The 14,625-nt window shown below is 35.3% G+C and overlaps 1 protein-coding gene across 1 annotated transcript in view; it reads left to right on the forward strand.

Moving 5' to 3' along the window:
* Window positions 1–972: 972 nt before the first annotated feature.
* The window catches only part of LOC108528789 (low-density lipoprotein receptor-related protein 1B-like), a gene marked incomplete at its 3' end in the record, with an annotated part of 103,688 nt that continues 90,035 nt past the window's right edge, over window positions 973–14,625 (forward strand). Inside the window, exon 1 of the mRNA XM_017870771.1 lies at window positions 973–999. Coding sequence (XP_017726260.1) covers window positions 973–999 — 27 coding nt within the window. The remainder of the gene's footprint in view (window positions 1,000–14,625) is intronic.

Raw genomic sequence — 14,625 nt, forward strand, 5'->3', positions numbered from 1 at the left:
TTATATGTTTCATGCACTTGAGGCATAGTCCTGATGCATTTGTGGCTTGCATAGAGAGAACAGAAGAGCATGGGGGAGCACAGTAGGTAATAGTTCCAGAGAGGTAACAGGGGTCAGGCCATATAGGGCACTAGAGAGCATTTTGATAACTTTTGAGGCCCTTGGAAAGGATTAGATGTGCAGACACTCAAATCTGGATATAGGAAAGATGCCACTTTTATACATTTTTTAGCTTTTGTATTCTTGTTAAATTTTTGTATTGAATTTCTGTTTCATTAATAGAATTCTAATGAAGAAGATGAATTTCAAATTGAGACAAGTTTCTAAAGCATATATTTAATTTTAAGGATTATGGGTAAATAGACTTAATGATAATCCAAAATTTTTTTCAAGTCTAAAAATAAACATTTCCCAAATGTCTTACTCAAGAAATTGATGAGAGTTTGCTTATGAGGAAGAAAATTGTTGGGAGTTGAATGTGGGAAGTAACGTATGCATAATTATTGTGATTGTTAAAAATGAATTAAAACTCACTTGGTGTGTAAATCATACTGTAATAAATCTGATTTTAAAAAGATGCATAGTTAAGTAGATGTGTACATGAAAATTCAGATAGTCATGTAGTCAGAACCTGTAGTAGTTTTACTTCTTATTTTAAAATATTTGCCTTTTAATTTGATATATAAAGAACTATTTTAGGATGACATCAACATATATTTATGAAAATTCAAATACAGAACTTACTTTCCCACCATTACATATACATTTGATAAATATTTCCATATTTATTAAAGTGACCCTGAGGTGGCCTATGGACGTGTATGTAATTTAACTCTATAGTTAAATATACATTTTGGATATAACCTCCAGTCACGAAACTTTGTCACTTTCTCAAAGTGACATTGAAAAAAATTGTTTTTTTTTTTAAATTTGCTTATTTTGGTTGGCAATCATAAGAATGTTCAGAACAGTATGTTTCAAACAGATGTAGGGGCAAAGGTAAGTCTTTCCTTGCCCATTGTTAAGTTCATAGCTGAGACCGTTAGAACAAAAGACACATTAACGAGAGAACAGCATATAAGTTTATTTTATATAACTTTTAAGTGACAATGGAGCCTTCAGCAATAAACCTAAGAAACAGTGAAATCTGTGCGTTTTTGTGCTAAGTTTGATGATGAAGTGGATAGTTGTGGAGTAATATGATGGGAGGACCATGTGGGTTGTGATCTAATAGTAATATACTAAACCGTGGGGGAAACTTAGGCCTGTTTATTCAGATTCTTCTCCATGTCACTGTGTGATATTCCCTTCCTCCATGTGTAGGGCACATTCGGGGGGCCTTTCCTCCAAGTATAAGGCAGATTAGGGTGTCCTTTTCTCCAAGGGCAGACTGCAGTCGTATGACCTACTTCAGTAAAAGGCTACACAATTCATTTACGGCTTGTTTCAGGGGAGAAAGGAGAGAGAAGGTCAGAGTTGCCTTCCTGCTTCTGCTGTTTTCTCAAATGCCAAGGTTCCATATTTTGTGGTAATGTGTCCTGAACCCCATTGGAGACACCCTCCCTTCCCTCATAGATACAACAAACAAATAAAATTATTTGATTTCCAGAATTAAAAATCTTGTAGATGGTCAGTATAACTTCATCTATTTATAACAGCTGCAGTTTTAATATCACAGGTGAATAGAAGCTTCGGGCCAGCCAATGTCCATATCATATGACTTGCTTAGATAAAACTCTGCTTTTTTATTTACCTCAAAATCTCTAAATAGGCATAATAACGTTTGTACCCTTAGTAGAACTTTTCAGTTGACATGCCAGCAAAAAATAAAATGAAACGTAAAGATTTCTCTAAATTAGACATCAGTTTTATCTCTAAGCATAGATTTAATGATGTGATAAAATCAGAAGTTTAAAATATTAAATTTACAAATGAAAATCAATTCGAAAAGTTAATTTTAAGTTGACTTTTAGTTTGCAACACTTTAGAAAACAAAATAAGATTCAAAGAATATTTAAGATTTTAAATCTTATTTAACAGATCTAAACTACTTGTTTAACTCCCATAATATTCATGCAAGAATATTAATAATTATAGCTAACAATTATTAAGAGCTTACTGTGTTGCCATGCTAAGTGTTTTAGGTATATTATTTAATATTTTCCAGAATCTTATGACAAACATAATTACTAATATATACTAATAAGAGGTATTGCTAGATATGAATGCAAACCTCTTACTCTAGCACTCATGCTAATAGTCCTAGGCTGTATTTTTTTCAAATGTATGGAATGTCAAATTAAATTGGGCCCTTCCTTGCTATTCATACATACAAACACATTGACAGACACATATTCATGCATACATATAACTACAGGATAGTTTTTGACTTCTTGTAATCTAGCATTTAAAGTAATATTTTTTTTTTTCCTGAGCTTCTGTGAATTTCAATTTGAAAGATTAAGATTGGAATTTCAGAATGGTGTGGACATATGAGGTTTTGATTTGATATATCCTCCTTTGACTAGCTCTTCACTTTTTCTACTAAAACATTAAAAAGCCAGGAGTGTTGTATTTAGACAGTGAGATCCAGAGAGTAAAATCATTGAAATATTTATCAAAGGTATGAGTTTGATCCTGTGAAGATTTTATCTACAGTTCTTCAGTAAAATATAAATGTTGGTAATACCATTCCACAAAGAAAAGATTTCATTTTGTGTACATATGCAAATGAAGTACAAAGCCTAGCTCGTGGTTCATACACACACACACACACACACACACACACACACACACACACACACTTTAAAAGAAGCAGCAGCAGAAGAAATAAACTCATAGAGCAGAAGAAAGTATTTTTTTAATCACTCATTTATTTACTATTCTATCAGTAAATAATTATTGAAAGTTAAGTTTTAAGCACTTGGGTTACAAAAATAAAAAGACACAATCCCTGGTTTCAAATATTTCAGTCTTTCCAGAGAGATTGAGAAAATAAAAGCTCTTACAATATCCTCTGATTAATGTTCTAATGAAGGTGTTCAAAAACTGTTCTGGATGTGGAGAGGAAAAAGAAGCCATTTTACCTTGGGCAGCTGGAAGAGGATTCCCAAAGGAAAACACTGTTGAATTGACTCTCACAATGAATGTGTCTGAAAAGAATTCAAAGTAAAAGGAACTCACAAAAATATATATTCATTTTTTGAAATAAAATACTCTTCATTATTACAAATCAGCTTATGAATCAAACTGTTTAAATATACTTAATTCAGAATTCTGGATGAGCTATAAATTTAATAATTGCAGTCATACATAAAGGCAAGAAAATAAAAATATAAAACTTGACCAGATTCCATTTAACAGTGGCTACAACTGTTATGCCCAGACCGTGTGTTCCCCGAAGAAGTCCACCAGAGTCCAGAGTCAAAGCCAAGCGGCAAGGATCTTTAATGCAAGTTCGAACTTGGTCCCTCCGTTCTACAACATACAAGAGGGCCCGGAACAATGCGCGCGCTCGCTTTTATAGCTCGAGGTAAACAGGACTTGTCAGGTTACAGAGGAACAAGGCATTTCTCTAGGCTACAGCATTACAATTGGTTTACATGTTAATGTTAAGTTATGCTTTTAGCAGCCTTCTTATTGGTTCCTGCGCTTTCACAAACGGTTGTACTCAAGGCTGTGATGTGTTTGTGTCGGGCCCAGGAAGTGGAGGCATTGCTCAAGGCTGTGATGTGTTTGTGTTCTTTCACAACATCTCAGTAATCTCACAGTTTATATTTCTTCTCGTGAGTCCTCTGGGTGACCTCAGGCAATATTTTACCCTTTCTCTTTCCTTAGAAAAGAAGCGGAGATGAGCCATAGCTTTATTACTGTCTTATTTTACAGATTAGGAGACTGAGTCCCAAGAATCAAAAAGAGTTATCCAAAGAAAATGAAAATAATGAGTCTCAGAAGAGTTCTTTCCATGACTACTCTCTGGTGTATCTTCCAGATCTTTTATCCATCCTCCTCCTTCTGTTTCTTCCTCCAGGGGGCTTCCCCATATGGAAACTGGCTTCCTTTCCCTCTGGCCTCTGGTTGAGTTAGATAAATAGATTAGAAAGAGTTTGCATACAATCAAAGGAATTCATTCTTCAATATCCCTCTCTGAAGGATCTGCCTCTTTAATGAAAACTGGTGACTCTTTTCAATGTGACTCTCTTCTCCAGGGTTCTGAAAACGTCTCCAGCTCATTGGCCTTTCCGGCCTAAGGGTGGTACAGCTCCAGGGTCCTCTACCATCATTTACGGCATCCCTATACTCTCCCAAAATCTTTGTTAAGAGTCCCTTGATTCAGCCCTTTTCATAGTATTGTAATTTGAGCATACCAGCTATTTCTTGCTTCAGGCTTAACTGATACAATCTTCTGAAAGACTTGAGGGTCTACTAAGAAGCTCAGAGTAATAGAAATTAGGCGATCATGTTTTCTATTTGAAAGTAGTTATCTAGAGGGTTGATTTTACTATTAGAAGAGTTTCTTCTAATAAGAGATTATTAGAAGAAATAGAATATTCTATATTAAGAAACTTTATTGCATTTGTGTTTGTGTGTGTGTGTGTGTGTGTGTGTGTGTGTTTTCTTTCCTAAGAGCACAGTAGACACAATAGAGGAATAGTTTTAGATCAGTGCTTTGAATGTGGTTCTTTACAAGTTTGGGTAGACACTAATGTCATTTAGGCATCTTGTATTTGTTCTACAAACTCCCTCAGGCAAGTTAAATATAATAATCTATTTTATATTAAATATTTTACTTTAGTTTTTTAGTTTTTAAATTACTGATTTACTGTATTACCAATTTACCACATTTCTTTGAAATCAGTAACATTCTATCATACCCAGCCATGGCAGGGACCAAGCTATCGTTTCTCATAGTGATTGTTGATAATCTTGTCAATGAGGCAATCAGTTGGAGAGTTTGGAAAGCCTCCCAGTTCCTGGTTTTTAAATTGTTTGGTTTGACATTTAGCATTTGGGTATTGCAAATATGTTGTCTGGCTTATAAAACTGAATATTTTACATTCAGGTTTATTTTGACTGGTCTGAGTGCTTTCACCAACAAGGCACCAGTGAAGTTTCAAGATGCAAAGGGTGTGTGACTAGTGACTATACATTTCTGACACATAAATTTCAAGTCTATGTGAAAATAGACATAGATATGTCTATCAGGACACACTTGAGAATAAGTAGCTGTGTCAAGAAATGCATTTGGTGAAGAAACATGAATTACCATTTTGAAACATAAACCCATTTCTAGGCTCAAGCTAAAAGTACCTTAAAATTATGCCATAATGGTGCATTACCATACAGCATGGTAGAGTGCAATTTGTGATGACAAGGCTTCTGCGCTATACATAAAGACTCTGACTAGGCATGCTAGGTGCAGCATTCATGAACTTTTAATAGAAGTATTTTAACATGGAAGTTGAAACATGTAATTTAATGGATTTCATTTTCTGTTCCATATGAAATTTAATGGGAAATGAGATGGCATGAGTTAGCTTGGTTCTTAGTGAAACCTATTGTACCCTACAAAAGCAACATGCATAATTATGGACTAAATTTAATATTTTTGTCTCCTTTCTCTGTGTCAGCAGAAGTAAAAAACTAAACTACTAGCATTACTGTTAAAGTTAATAAAAGGTTGTTATAATGGCTTTTGGTGACAACATGGAAAACTTTCGTTTTCATAAGAATATCCATAACAACTGTTTTTATTTACATCAAGTATCAAAATGTTCATTCTTTGATTCAAAAATGTTTGTTGATGGTCTATTTTATTAGTCTAAAATACGATACTGGAGACATCAAAGAAAAGACTATATTCCCTAACTTGAAGAAGTATCAATTTAATTATAAAAACAGCATGTATACATCTGCTAATAAATCAAACAAGAGTTTCTCTAGTCCCTGTCACCACGTCAAAATTAATTCAAATCTTGGATGCTTTGAGTCTGACATAGTCTCAGATTGCTTAGTAAATCTGTGACCTTGAGCTAACTTCTTCAAACTTCAGTCATTACCTGTACAATGTGGTTTAAAATAGTATCTACCACAAAGGTTATTGTGTAGATTAAATTATGTATTACACATGTAATACATATGCATCCTGTGTATTAAAAGCATTCATGAAATGTTAGCTCTTACTGGTAATTAAAAAAGATGAAAAGATAAGTGAAAACTCATGAATTCTGGTAAAACGTGATTTAGGGAGTCTTTCATTTGTAAATACTGCTGTATTAATTGGGTTCTCCTTCACTTTTCTCTCTTACTCAAAATATCAGAAGTATTATACTTTGGATGAATGCTGTGGATCTTGACTGGTCTCTCTGAAACTCTTTTGGTTCTTATCTAAACTAGTCTGTATAGCAGAGGCAGAAGAATCTTTAAAACTACAAAAAAAAATGACATTAATCTGCTTTAAAAATGTTAACAGCTGACCACTGCTTTCAGAATAAAACTCAGAATCACAAACCATAGCCTGTAGAAAGGAATGTGTTATATGCTAGCCCTTCTTGCCTTTCTCATGCCGCCTATTTTCTTCCCAGATGTCTGAGGGAGAGTCACACTCAGCCTTTGTTCAGTTTCCCAGCACTTCATGCTCCCCATTGTTGCTGGATTTTGCACCAAATATTCCCTCTGTCAAATTCCTTTCTTCCCCGTCCCCTCCTCTATGCCTTTTGTCCTTCCCTTTCCCAGGACAATCTTAGATGGCATACCAGAGCAGTTATTATTTTTACACTCTCATAGCAAGCAATCTGTCCTTCATACTGATGTTAAAAATATGCATTTACTAAAATTTAAAGCAGCTGTAAATCTCAAAGTGTGGCTCTTATTAGAGGAAGAAATGTTTGTTTTAGCTCAGGCTGCTATAATAAAATGCCATAGACTGGGTGGCTTAAACAACAGAGATTTATTTCTCACAATTCTGGGGGCTGGGAAGTATGAGTTCAAGGTGTCAGCATGATGAGGGTCTAGTGATGGCCGTACCCCTTCTTTGGCTTTCAGATAGCTGCTTTCTTTCTATGTCCTCACATGACAGAGAGAAAGGGCTTTCATCTCTCTTCCTCTACATATAAGAACATTAATTACATCATTGGTGTCCCACCTACATGACTTTGTCTAAGCCTAATTACCTCCAAAGGCCCCACCCCCAATTATCATCATACTGGGGTTTCAACACCTGAATTTGTGGGAAGGGGACACAATACTCAGTCCATAATACCATTACAGGTGACTGTTTATATTCATGAAATACCGACTAGGAAATGGCATGCTATCTCTAAAGAAATCCAAAAGACAAATACCATATTTAATCTGTGTACTTACTAGGTATTAGCAGTCTTTTCATATTTCCAATAGGACAATTTCTGCATTAGTTTTCCAAGGCTCCAGTGTGTATTTGTTTGCATGTGTGTGTGTGTTTGGAGGACTGACAGTGATGTGAAAATCACTGTTATACAGCAGTGTGTCCTGCACTTACATTGATAAAATTTTTCTAAGGACAAGAGAACTTAAGAAAGAACTCTCTTGTCATTTTGTAAAATGAGATGTTCTAATATGTTACAGATAAAGGTAGACATTTTCCTTTCCTCTCTAAAAAGGTTGAAGTTTGGGGACATTTGCTTTTTTTAAGTTAAAATTTTATTTTACTCACAACTCAGAGTACTTTGTACTGCTCCAGTGCCTGTCACTTTGAGTACTGAGCTCTTTCCCCTAGGAGGAAAAGACAAAGAACTTGGGCAAACCATTTGCATAGCAGTGGGTAATGAAGCGAAGCGCTTAGAAAAGAAAACAGATGAAGAAAGCCCCCAATTCAATGCCAAAATACTCCTATGGGGTTGCAATTTTCAATCCAGGTTTTTGAAAGTCTTGAGTGCAGCCAGGCCATTTGAGCAGGTGCAGTGCAAAGGCCTCAAAACTCACAACAACACATGTTCTTACTCATAAGTGGGAGTTGAGCAATAAGAACATATGGACACGAGGGGAACATCACATACCGGGGGTTCTGTCAGAGGGTGGGGGGCTAGGGGAGGGAGAACATTAGGAGAAATACCTAATCTAGATGACGAGTTGATGGGTGCAGCAAACCACCATGGCACGTGTATACCTATGTAACAAAACTGCACGTTCTGCACATGTACCCCAGAACTTAAAGTATTGGGAAAAAAAACAAACAAACTCACAACACTACAGCCGGTGCTAGGCCCCACTGTATGTCTGGATTGCAGAGCTAATGTGAGGCAGCCACCATCTCCCCATGATCTCTGTGTGAATTTGGGAAACTAATGGGAACTATAAGGGACATTGAAACTGTACCCTTTGAGAGTAAGTATCTAAGGTACACCTAGTATGTTGACAGCTATTTCATTACTGGGTAGCACCAGATGCAAAGTAGGGAAAACAAAATATAAACAGTGACAGTAAAAATAGTATTTTACTCTGCTCCTGTCCTTCTATGTGCTGCCACTCAACTTTCCATTACTGCTTTTCTTTACCTGTCTCCATGACAGTGATACAATGGGAAAGTTGTAATGAGTTGGACAGATAGGCTGTAGTAGGCTTACACCATTTTGGCTGGCAGCAGAAGTCCCATCAACTCCCTTTTAATTGAATACAAAAGCATATATTTGATACCAATTTGTAAGGTACAAAAGGAAATAAATATGAATTTCTAGTCCAAAGTGGTGAATAATTATATATCTGTGTGGTAAGATTATTATTTTATTTATTTTTCCACTTTTCTCTGTTTTAAAATTCTTAACTACCCAAAGTGGGTCCCTGAATCAGATCATTGGCACCTGGAAGCTTGGGAGAAATGCGGAATCTCAGGGACAATACCTGACCTAGTGAATCCAAGTCTGAATTTCCACAACATCTCAAAGTGATGTATATGCACATTAAAGTTTAATAAATATTGCTTCATAAAACAAAAACTACTTATATATTCAGAAAAAAATGGAAGTAATTGCTTGTATGAGAGGGTAATTAGCAGTTAATTTAGAATGAATGTGGCAGGGTTTTGGGCAATCAGAAGGATAATGTTGTTAATTACCTCACAATAATTTACAGTGTTTTGGGGTTTTTTGTTTGTTTGTTTGTTGAGACAGAGTCTTGCTCTGTCACCCAGACTGGAGTGCGGTGGCATGATCTTGGCTCACTGCAACCTTTGCCTCCGGGGTTCAAGCCATTTTCCTGTCTCAGCCTCCTGAGTATCTGGGATTACAGGCACGTCTCACCATGCCTGGCTAATTTTTTGTATTATTAGTAGAGACAGGGCCTTCACCATGTTGGCCAGGCTGGTCACAAACTCCTGACCTCAGGCGATCTGCCTGCCTTGCCCTCCCAAAATGCTGTGATTACAGGCATGAGCCACCATGCCTGACAATTTATATTTTGATATAGGATGAGGGAGAGAGATGTGGTATTCTTTTAATTATCATATTCCTTAAATTATCTATTTTCTCCAAACTATGCCAATTTCAGTAGTTGCTAAATGTTTTAATGCTAGAGTATAGTAATTCCTACGGAGGTGATGTGTGGCAAGAGGATGGGGTTGGGATTTGGAGATGAAATAAGAAGGTGGTTAACAATGTGAACACTGGGTGCAACTTTGCCACTTTGGCCAGGTTACCTAATTTCTCTGCTCTTAAACTTTCTCATACATGTGAAGAAGATTATGTCTTCCTCACAGTTTATTAGTAAAACACTTAAATTGATAATTGGCATGTAAGCCTGGTACATTTGCTGTTATAATTTGGAGTTTAACCTTATACCAAATTCCAGATCCTACATTAATGAGGTGTATCACTGTTGGCAAGTTGCAAATCTCTCCAAGCTGTTTCTTTGTATCTGAATACAATTTGCAATAATCCTTGCCTCACTCAATGATCTTAAGAATTAAATGAATAATGTTTATAAGTACTTACTAAATACCTTGTATAATTCTCTTATTGGCTAGAATCATTGTGTGCATTAATTTTTGTTTATTTTGCTAAATATTTATTTCTTGATTACAATTCCTTTGCAGTAATCATTCTTGTAAAAGTTTCTTTTTTTTTTTTTCCTGGGTACAGGGAAAAGTAACCTAGTAAGTCCTGTTTGGAATATTAATACAGAGGCCAAAAAATCAAATTGATATCTTTATTAAAAAATTATATTTAGGCAATTTAATTTGATTTTCAAATACAAAAAATTAGAACAACTCTGCAAGCAGAAATCACTAAAGTCTATAGTTCTAAAGTGGATACTGATTGCCAAGCTCTCTTGGCTTAGAATTTGATAAGGCAGAAGGCCCATTTCTTCATTCTAAGTATATGCCACAGTGCCTCCACCGATATAATTTCTCCATAAAAGGAAGAAATTACTTCCTATATTACATAATAGGAAGGCATAGATTTGTTCCAAATGAAACCAGGGCCTGGTTTTCTGAAAAATAAAATAAAATAGATAGACCACTGGCTAGATTAATAAAGAAGAAGTGAGAAAAGATCCAAATAAACAATTAGAAATGACAAAGGAGGTATTACCACTGACCCCACAGAAATAGAAATAACCATCAGAGAATATTATGAGCACCTCTATGCACATACACTAGAAAATCAAGAATAAATAGATTAATTCCTGGACACATATACCCTTCCAAGATTGAGCCAAGAAAAAGTTGAATCCCTGAGCAAACCAATAATTAGCTCTGAAATGAAATAAATAATAAATAGCCCACCAACCAAAAAAAGCCCAGGACCAGATGATTCACAGCTGAAGTCTGCCAAATGTACAAAAATGAGTTGGTACCATTCCTGCTGAAATTATTCCAAAAAACTGAGGAGGAAGAAAACTTCAACAACTCATTATATGAGGCCAGCATCACCCTGATACCAAAACCTGGTAGAGACACAACAAATAAAGAAAACTTCAGGTCAATATCCTTGATGAACATTGATATAAAAGTTCTCAAGAAAATACTAGCAAACTGATTCCAGCAGCACATCAAAAAGCTTATCCTATTATCAAGTAGGCTTTATCCTTAGGATGCAAGGTTGGTTCAATATATGCAAATCAATAAAGGTGATTCATCATATAAATGGAACAAAAGACAAAAAAACACATGATCATCTCAACAGATGCAGGAAAGGCTTTTGATAAAATTCAACACCCCAAACCTCAATAAACCAGATATTAAAGGAACATACCTCAAACTAATAAAAGCTATCTATGACGAATCCACAGCCAACATCATATTGAATAGACAAAAGCTGGAAGCATTCCTGTTGAAAATCAGCACAAGACAAGTGATATGTTTTGGCTGTGTCCCTACACAAATCTCATTTTGAAATGTAGTTCCCATAATCCCCATGTGTCATGGGAGGGACTCTGTGGGAGGTACTTGGGTCATGAGGATGGTTACCTTCATGCTGTTCTCATGAGAGTGAGTGAATTATCATGAGATCTGATCATTTTATAAGGGGCTTTCCGCCTTCTTTCCTCTGCATTTCTCTTGCTGCTGTCATGTGAACAACATGTTTGCTTCCCCTTCTGTCATTATTGTAAGTTTCTTGAGGCTTCCCCGGCCATGCTGGACTGTGGGTCAATTAAACCTTTTTGCCTTTATAAATTACGCAGTCTTAGGTAGGTCTTTATTAGTAGCATAAGAATGTACTAGTACAACAAGGATGCCTTCTCTCACCAACCCTTTTCAATATAGTATTGCAAGTCCTGGACAGAGCAATCAGGCAAGAGAAAGAAATAAGGGGCATCCAAGTGAGAGAGGGAATCAAAATATCTTTGTTTGCAGACAATATGATTCTGTATCTAGAAAATACCATAGTCTCAGCCCAAAAGCTTCTTAAGCTGATAAACAACTTCAGCAAAGTCCCAGGATACAAAGTCAATGTACACAAATTACTAGGATTCCTATACACTAACAACAACCAAACGAACAGCCAAATCAGAAATGCAGTCCACTCACAATTGCAACACACACACACACACAAACACACACACACACACACACACACACACAAAACACCTAATGATACAACTAACCAGTGATGAGAAAGATCTCTGCAAGGAGTACTACAAGGCACTTCTCAATGAAATCAGAGATGACACAAGCAAATGTAAAAGCATTCCATGCTCATGGATATGAATAATCAATATTTTAAAAATGGCCATACCACCCAAAGCAATTTATAGATTAAATATTATTATGATTAAACTACCATTGAAATTCTTCCCAGAGATAGAAAAACATGGTTTTAAAATTCATATGAAACCAAAAAATGCCGAAATAGTCAAGGCATCCTAATCACACGGACTGACTTCAAACTGTACTACAGGGCTACAGTAACCAAAGAGCATGGTACTCATACAAAAACTGGCATATAGACCAATGCAACAGACTAGAGATTCCAGAAAAAAGCCTGCATACCTACAACTGTCTGATCTTCAACAAAGCTAACAAAAACAAACAAAGGGGAAAGGACTCTATTCAATAAATGGTGCTGGGATAACTAGCTAGCCACATGCAGAAGATTGAAACTGAACCCCATTCTTAAACCATACACAAAAATTAATTCAAAATGCATCAAAGTATTAAATGTAAAACTCAAAACTATAAAAACCCTGGAAGACAAGGTAGGCAATACCATTCTAGACATAGGAACAGGCAAAGATTTTGTGACAAAGTCACCAAAAGCAATTGCAACAAAAGCAAAAATTGACAAATTGAATACAATTAAACTAAAGAGCTCTGCATAGCCAAATAAACTATTGGCAGAGTTAACAGACCACCTACAGAACGGAAGAACATTTTTGCAAACTATGAGTCTGACAACGGACTAATACCTAGCATTATTAAGAAACTTAAATTTACAAAAAAAAACAAAACAAAACAAAACAAAAAAAAAACTCATGGAAACGTCAAATGACAGACACTTTTCAAAAGAAGACATACATGCAGCCAAAAAAATATGCAAAAAACCTCAACATCGCTGAACATTAGAGAAATGCAAATCAAAACCACAATGAGATACCATCTCACACCAGTCAGAATGGCTATTATTAAAAAGTCAATAAATAACAGATGCTGGCAAGGTTGTAGAGAAAAAGGAAAATGTTTTCAACCATTGTGGAAAACAGTGTGATGATTTCTCGAAAGCCTAAAAATAGAGATACCATTGGACCCAGCAATCCCATTACTGGGTATATACCCAAAGGAATGTAAATCATTCTATTGTAAAGATACATGCACATGTATGTTAATACAACCCTACTCACGATAGCAAAGACATGGAATCGATCTAAATGCCCATCAATGGTAGACTGGATAAAGAAGATGTGCTGCATTTATACCATGGAATACCATGCAACCACCAAAAATAACAAGATCTTGTCCTGTGTAGAAACATGGATGGAGCTGGAGGACATTATTTGTAGCAAACTAATGCAGAAACAGAAAACCAAATACCACATGTTCTCACTTGTAATTGGGAGCTAAATGATGGGAACACATGGACATATAGAGGAGAACAATAGACACTGGGACCCATTGGAGGGCAGAGGGTGAGAGGAGCGAGAGGATCAGGAAAAATAATGAAAATAATGAATGGGTACTAAACTTAACCCCTGAGGGATGAAACAGTCTGTACAATGAACCCCTGTGATACAAACTTACCTATATAACAAACCTGCACATATACCCCTGAACTTAAAAGTTAATAAAGGAATATAAATGTTTTTCTTACCACCAAATTGTACACTTAAAGATTGTAAAGATGACAAATTGCACACATATATTATACTTCTTCTTCTCTATACATCTCTTTATTTAGGATTTTGTTAATTTCTCTTAGCAATGTTTTATAGTTTTCAGATTATTATACATGTTTTTATATTTCAATATTTTATATTTGTAGAGGCTATTGTAAATAGTTGGTTTTTTATTTCAATATCTAATTGTTCATAGCTAGTATACAGAAATACAATTTACTTTTTAATAACAGCCATGTATCCTGCAATTTTACTAAATTAATTTATTCATTCTAGCAGCATTTGTTCTAGATTCCGTTAAATGTTTTATGTAGAGGATTTAGTCACTTGCAAATGAAGACAGTTTGACTTATCTTTTCCCATGTAGATTCTTTTTATTTTTTATTTTTTTGCCTTATTATACTAGTTAGAAACTCCAGGATAATGTTAAATAGAAGTAGTGACAGTGTTCACCCCTGTTTTGTGCCTCGTTATATTTCTGTTATTAGTTTTTGAGTTTTTTGTCAAGAATAGAAGCCATATATTATCGTGGTTTTTCTGCATGTGTTGGGACATGTATATGAGTTTTCTTCTTTAGTCAGCTATTATGGTGAATTATGCTGATTGATTTTTTAATATTGAATCAGGTTGTATTCCTGGGACAAACCTAATTTTATGATGTATTAACCATTTTATTGACATAAAAACCCAGTTATTAGTTTTACTGATTTTGCTCTATTGTTTTCTGCTTTCTTTTTTTTTTTTTTAATTTCCCTTCTTTAGTTTCTTCCTTTTATTACTTGGAGTTTAAGTTACTTTTCTTCTAGTTTCCTTTTTTTT

Source organism: Rhinopithecus bieti, unplaced genomic scaffold (genome assembly GCF_001698545.2).
Source record: "Rhinopithecus bieti isolate Rb0 unplaced genomic scaffold, ASM169854v2 scaffold_6090, whole genome shotgun sequence".
In the NCBI taxonomy this organism is placed as follows: Eukaryota; Metazoa; Chordata; class Mammalia; order Primates; family Cercopithecidae; genus Rhinopithecus; species Rhinopithecus bieti.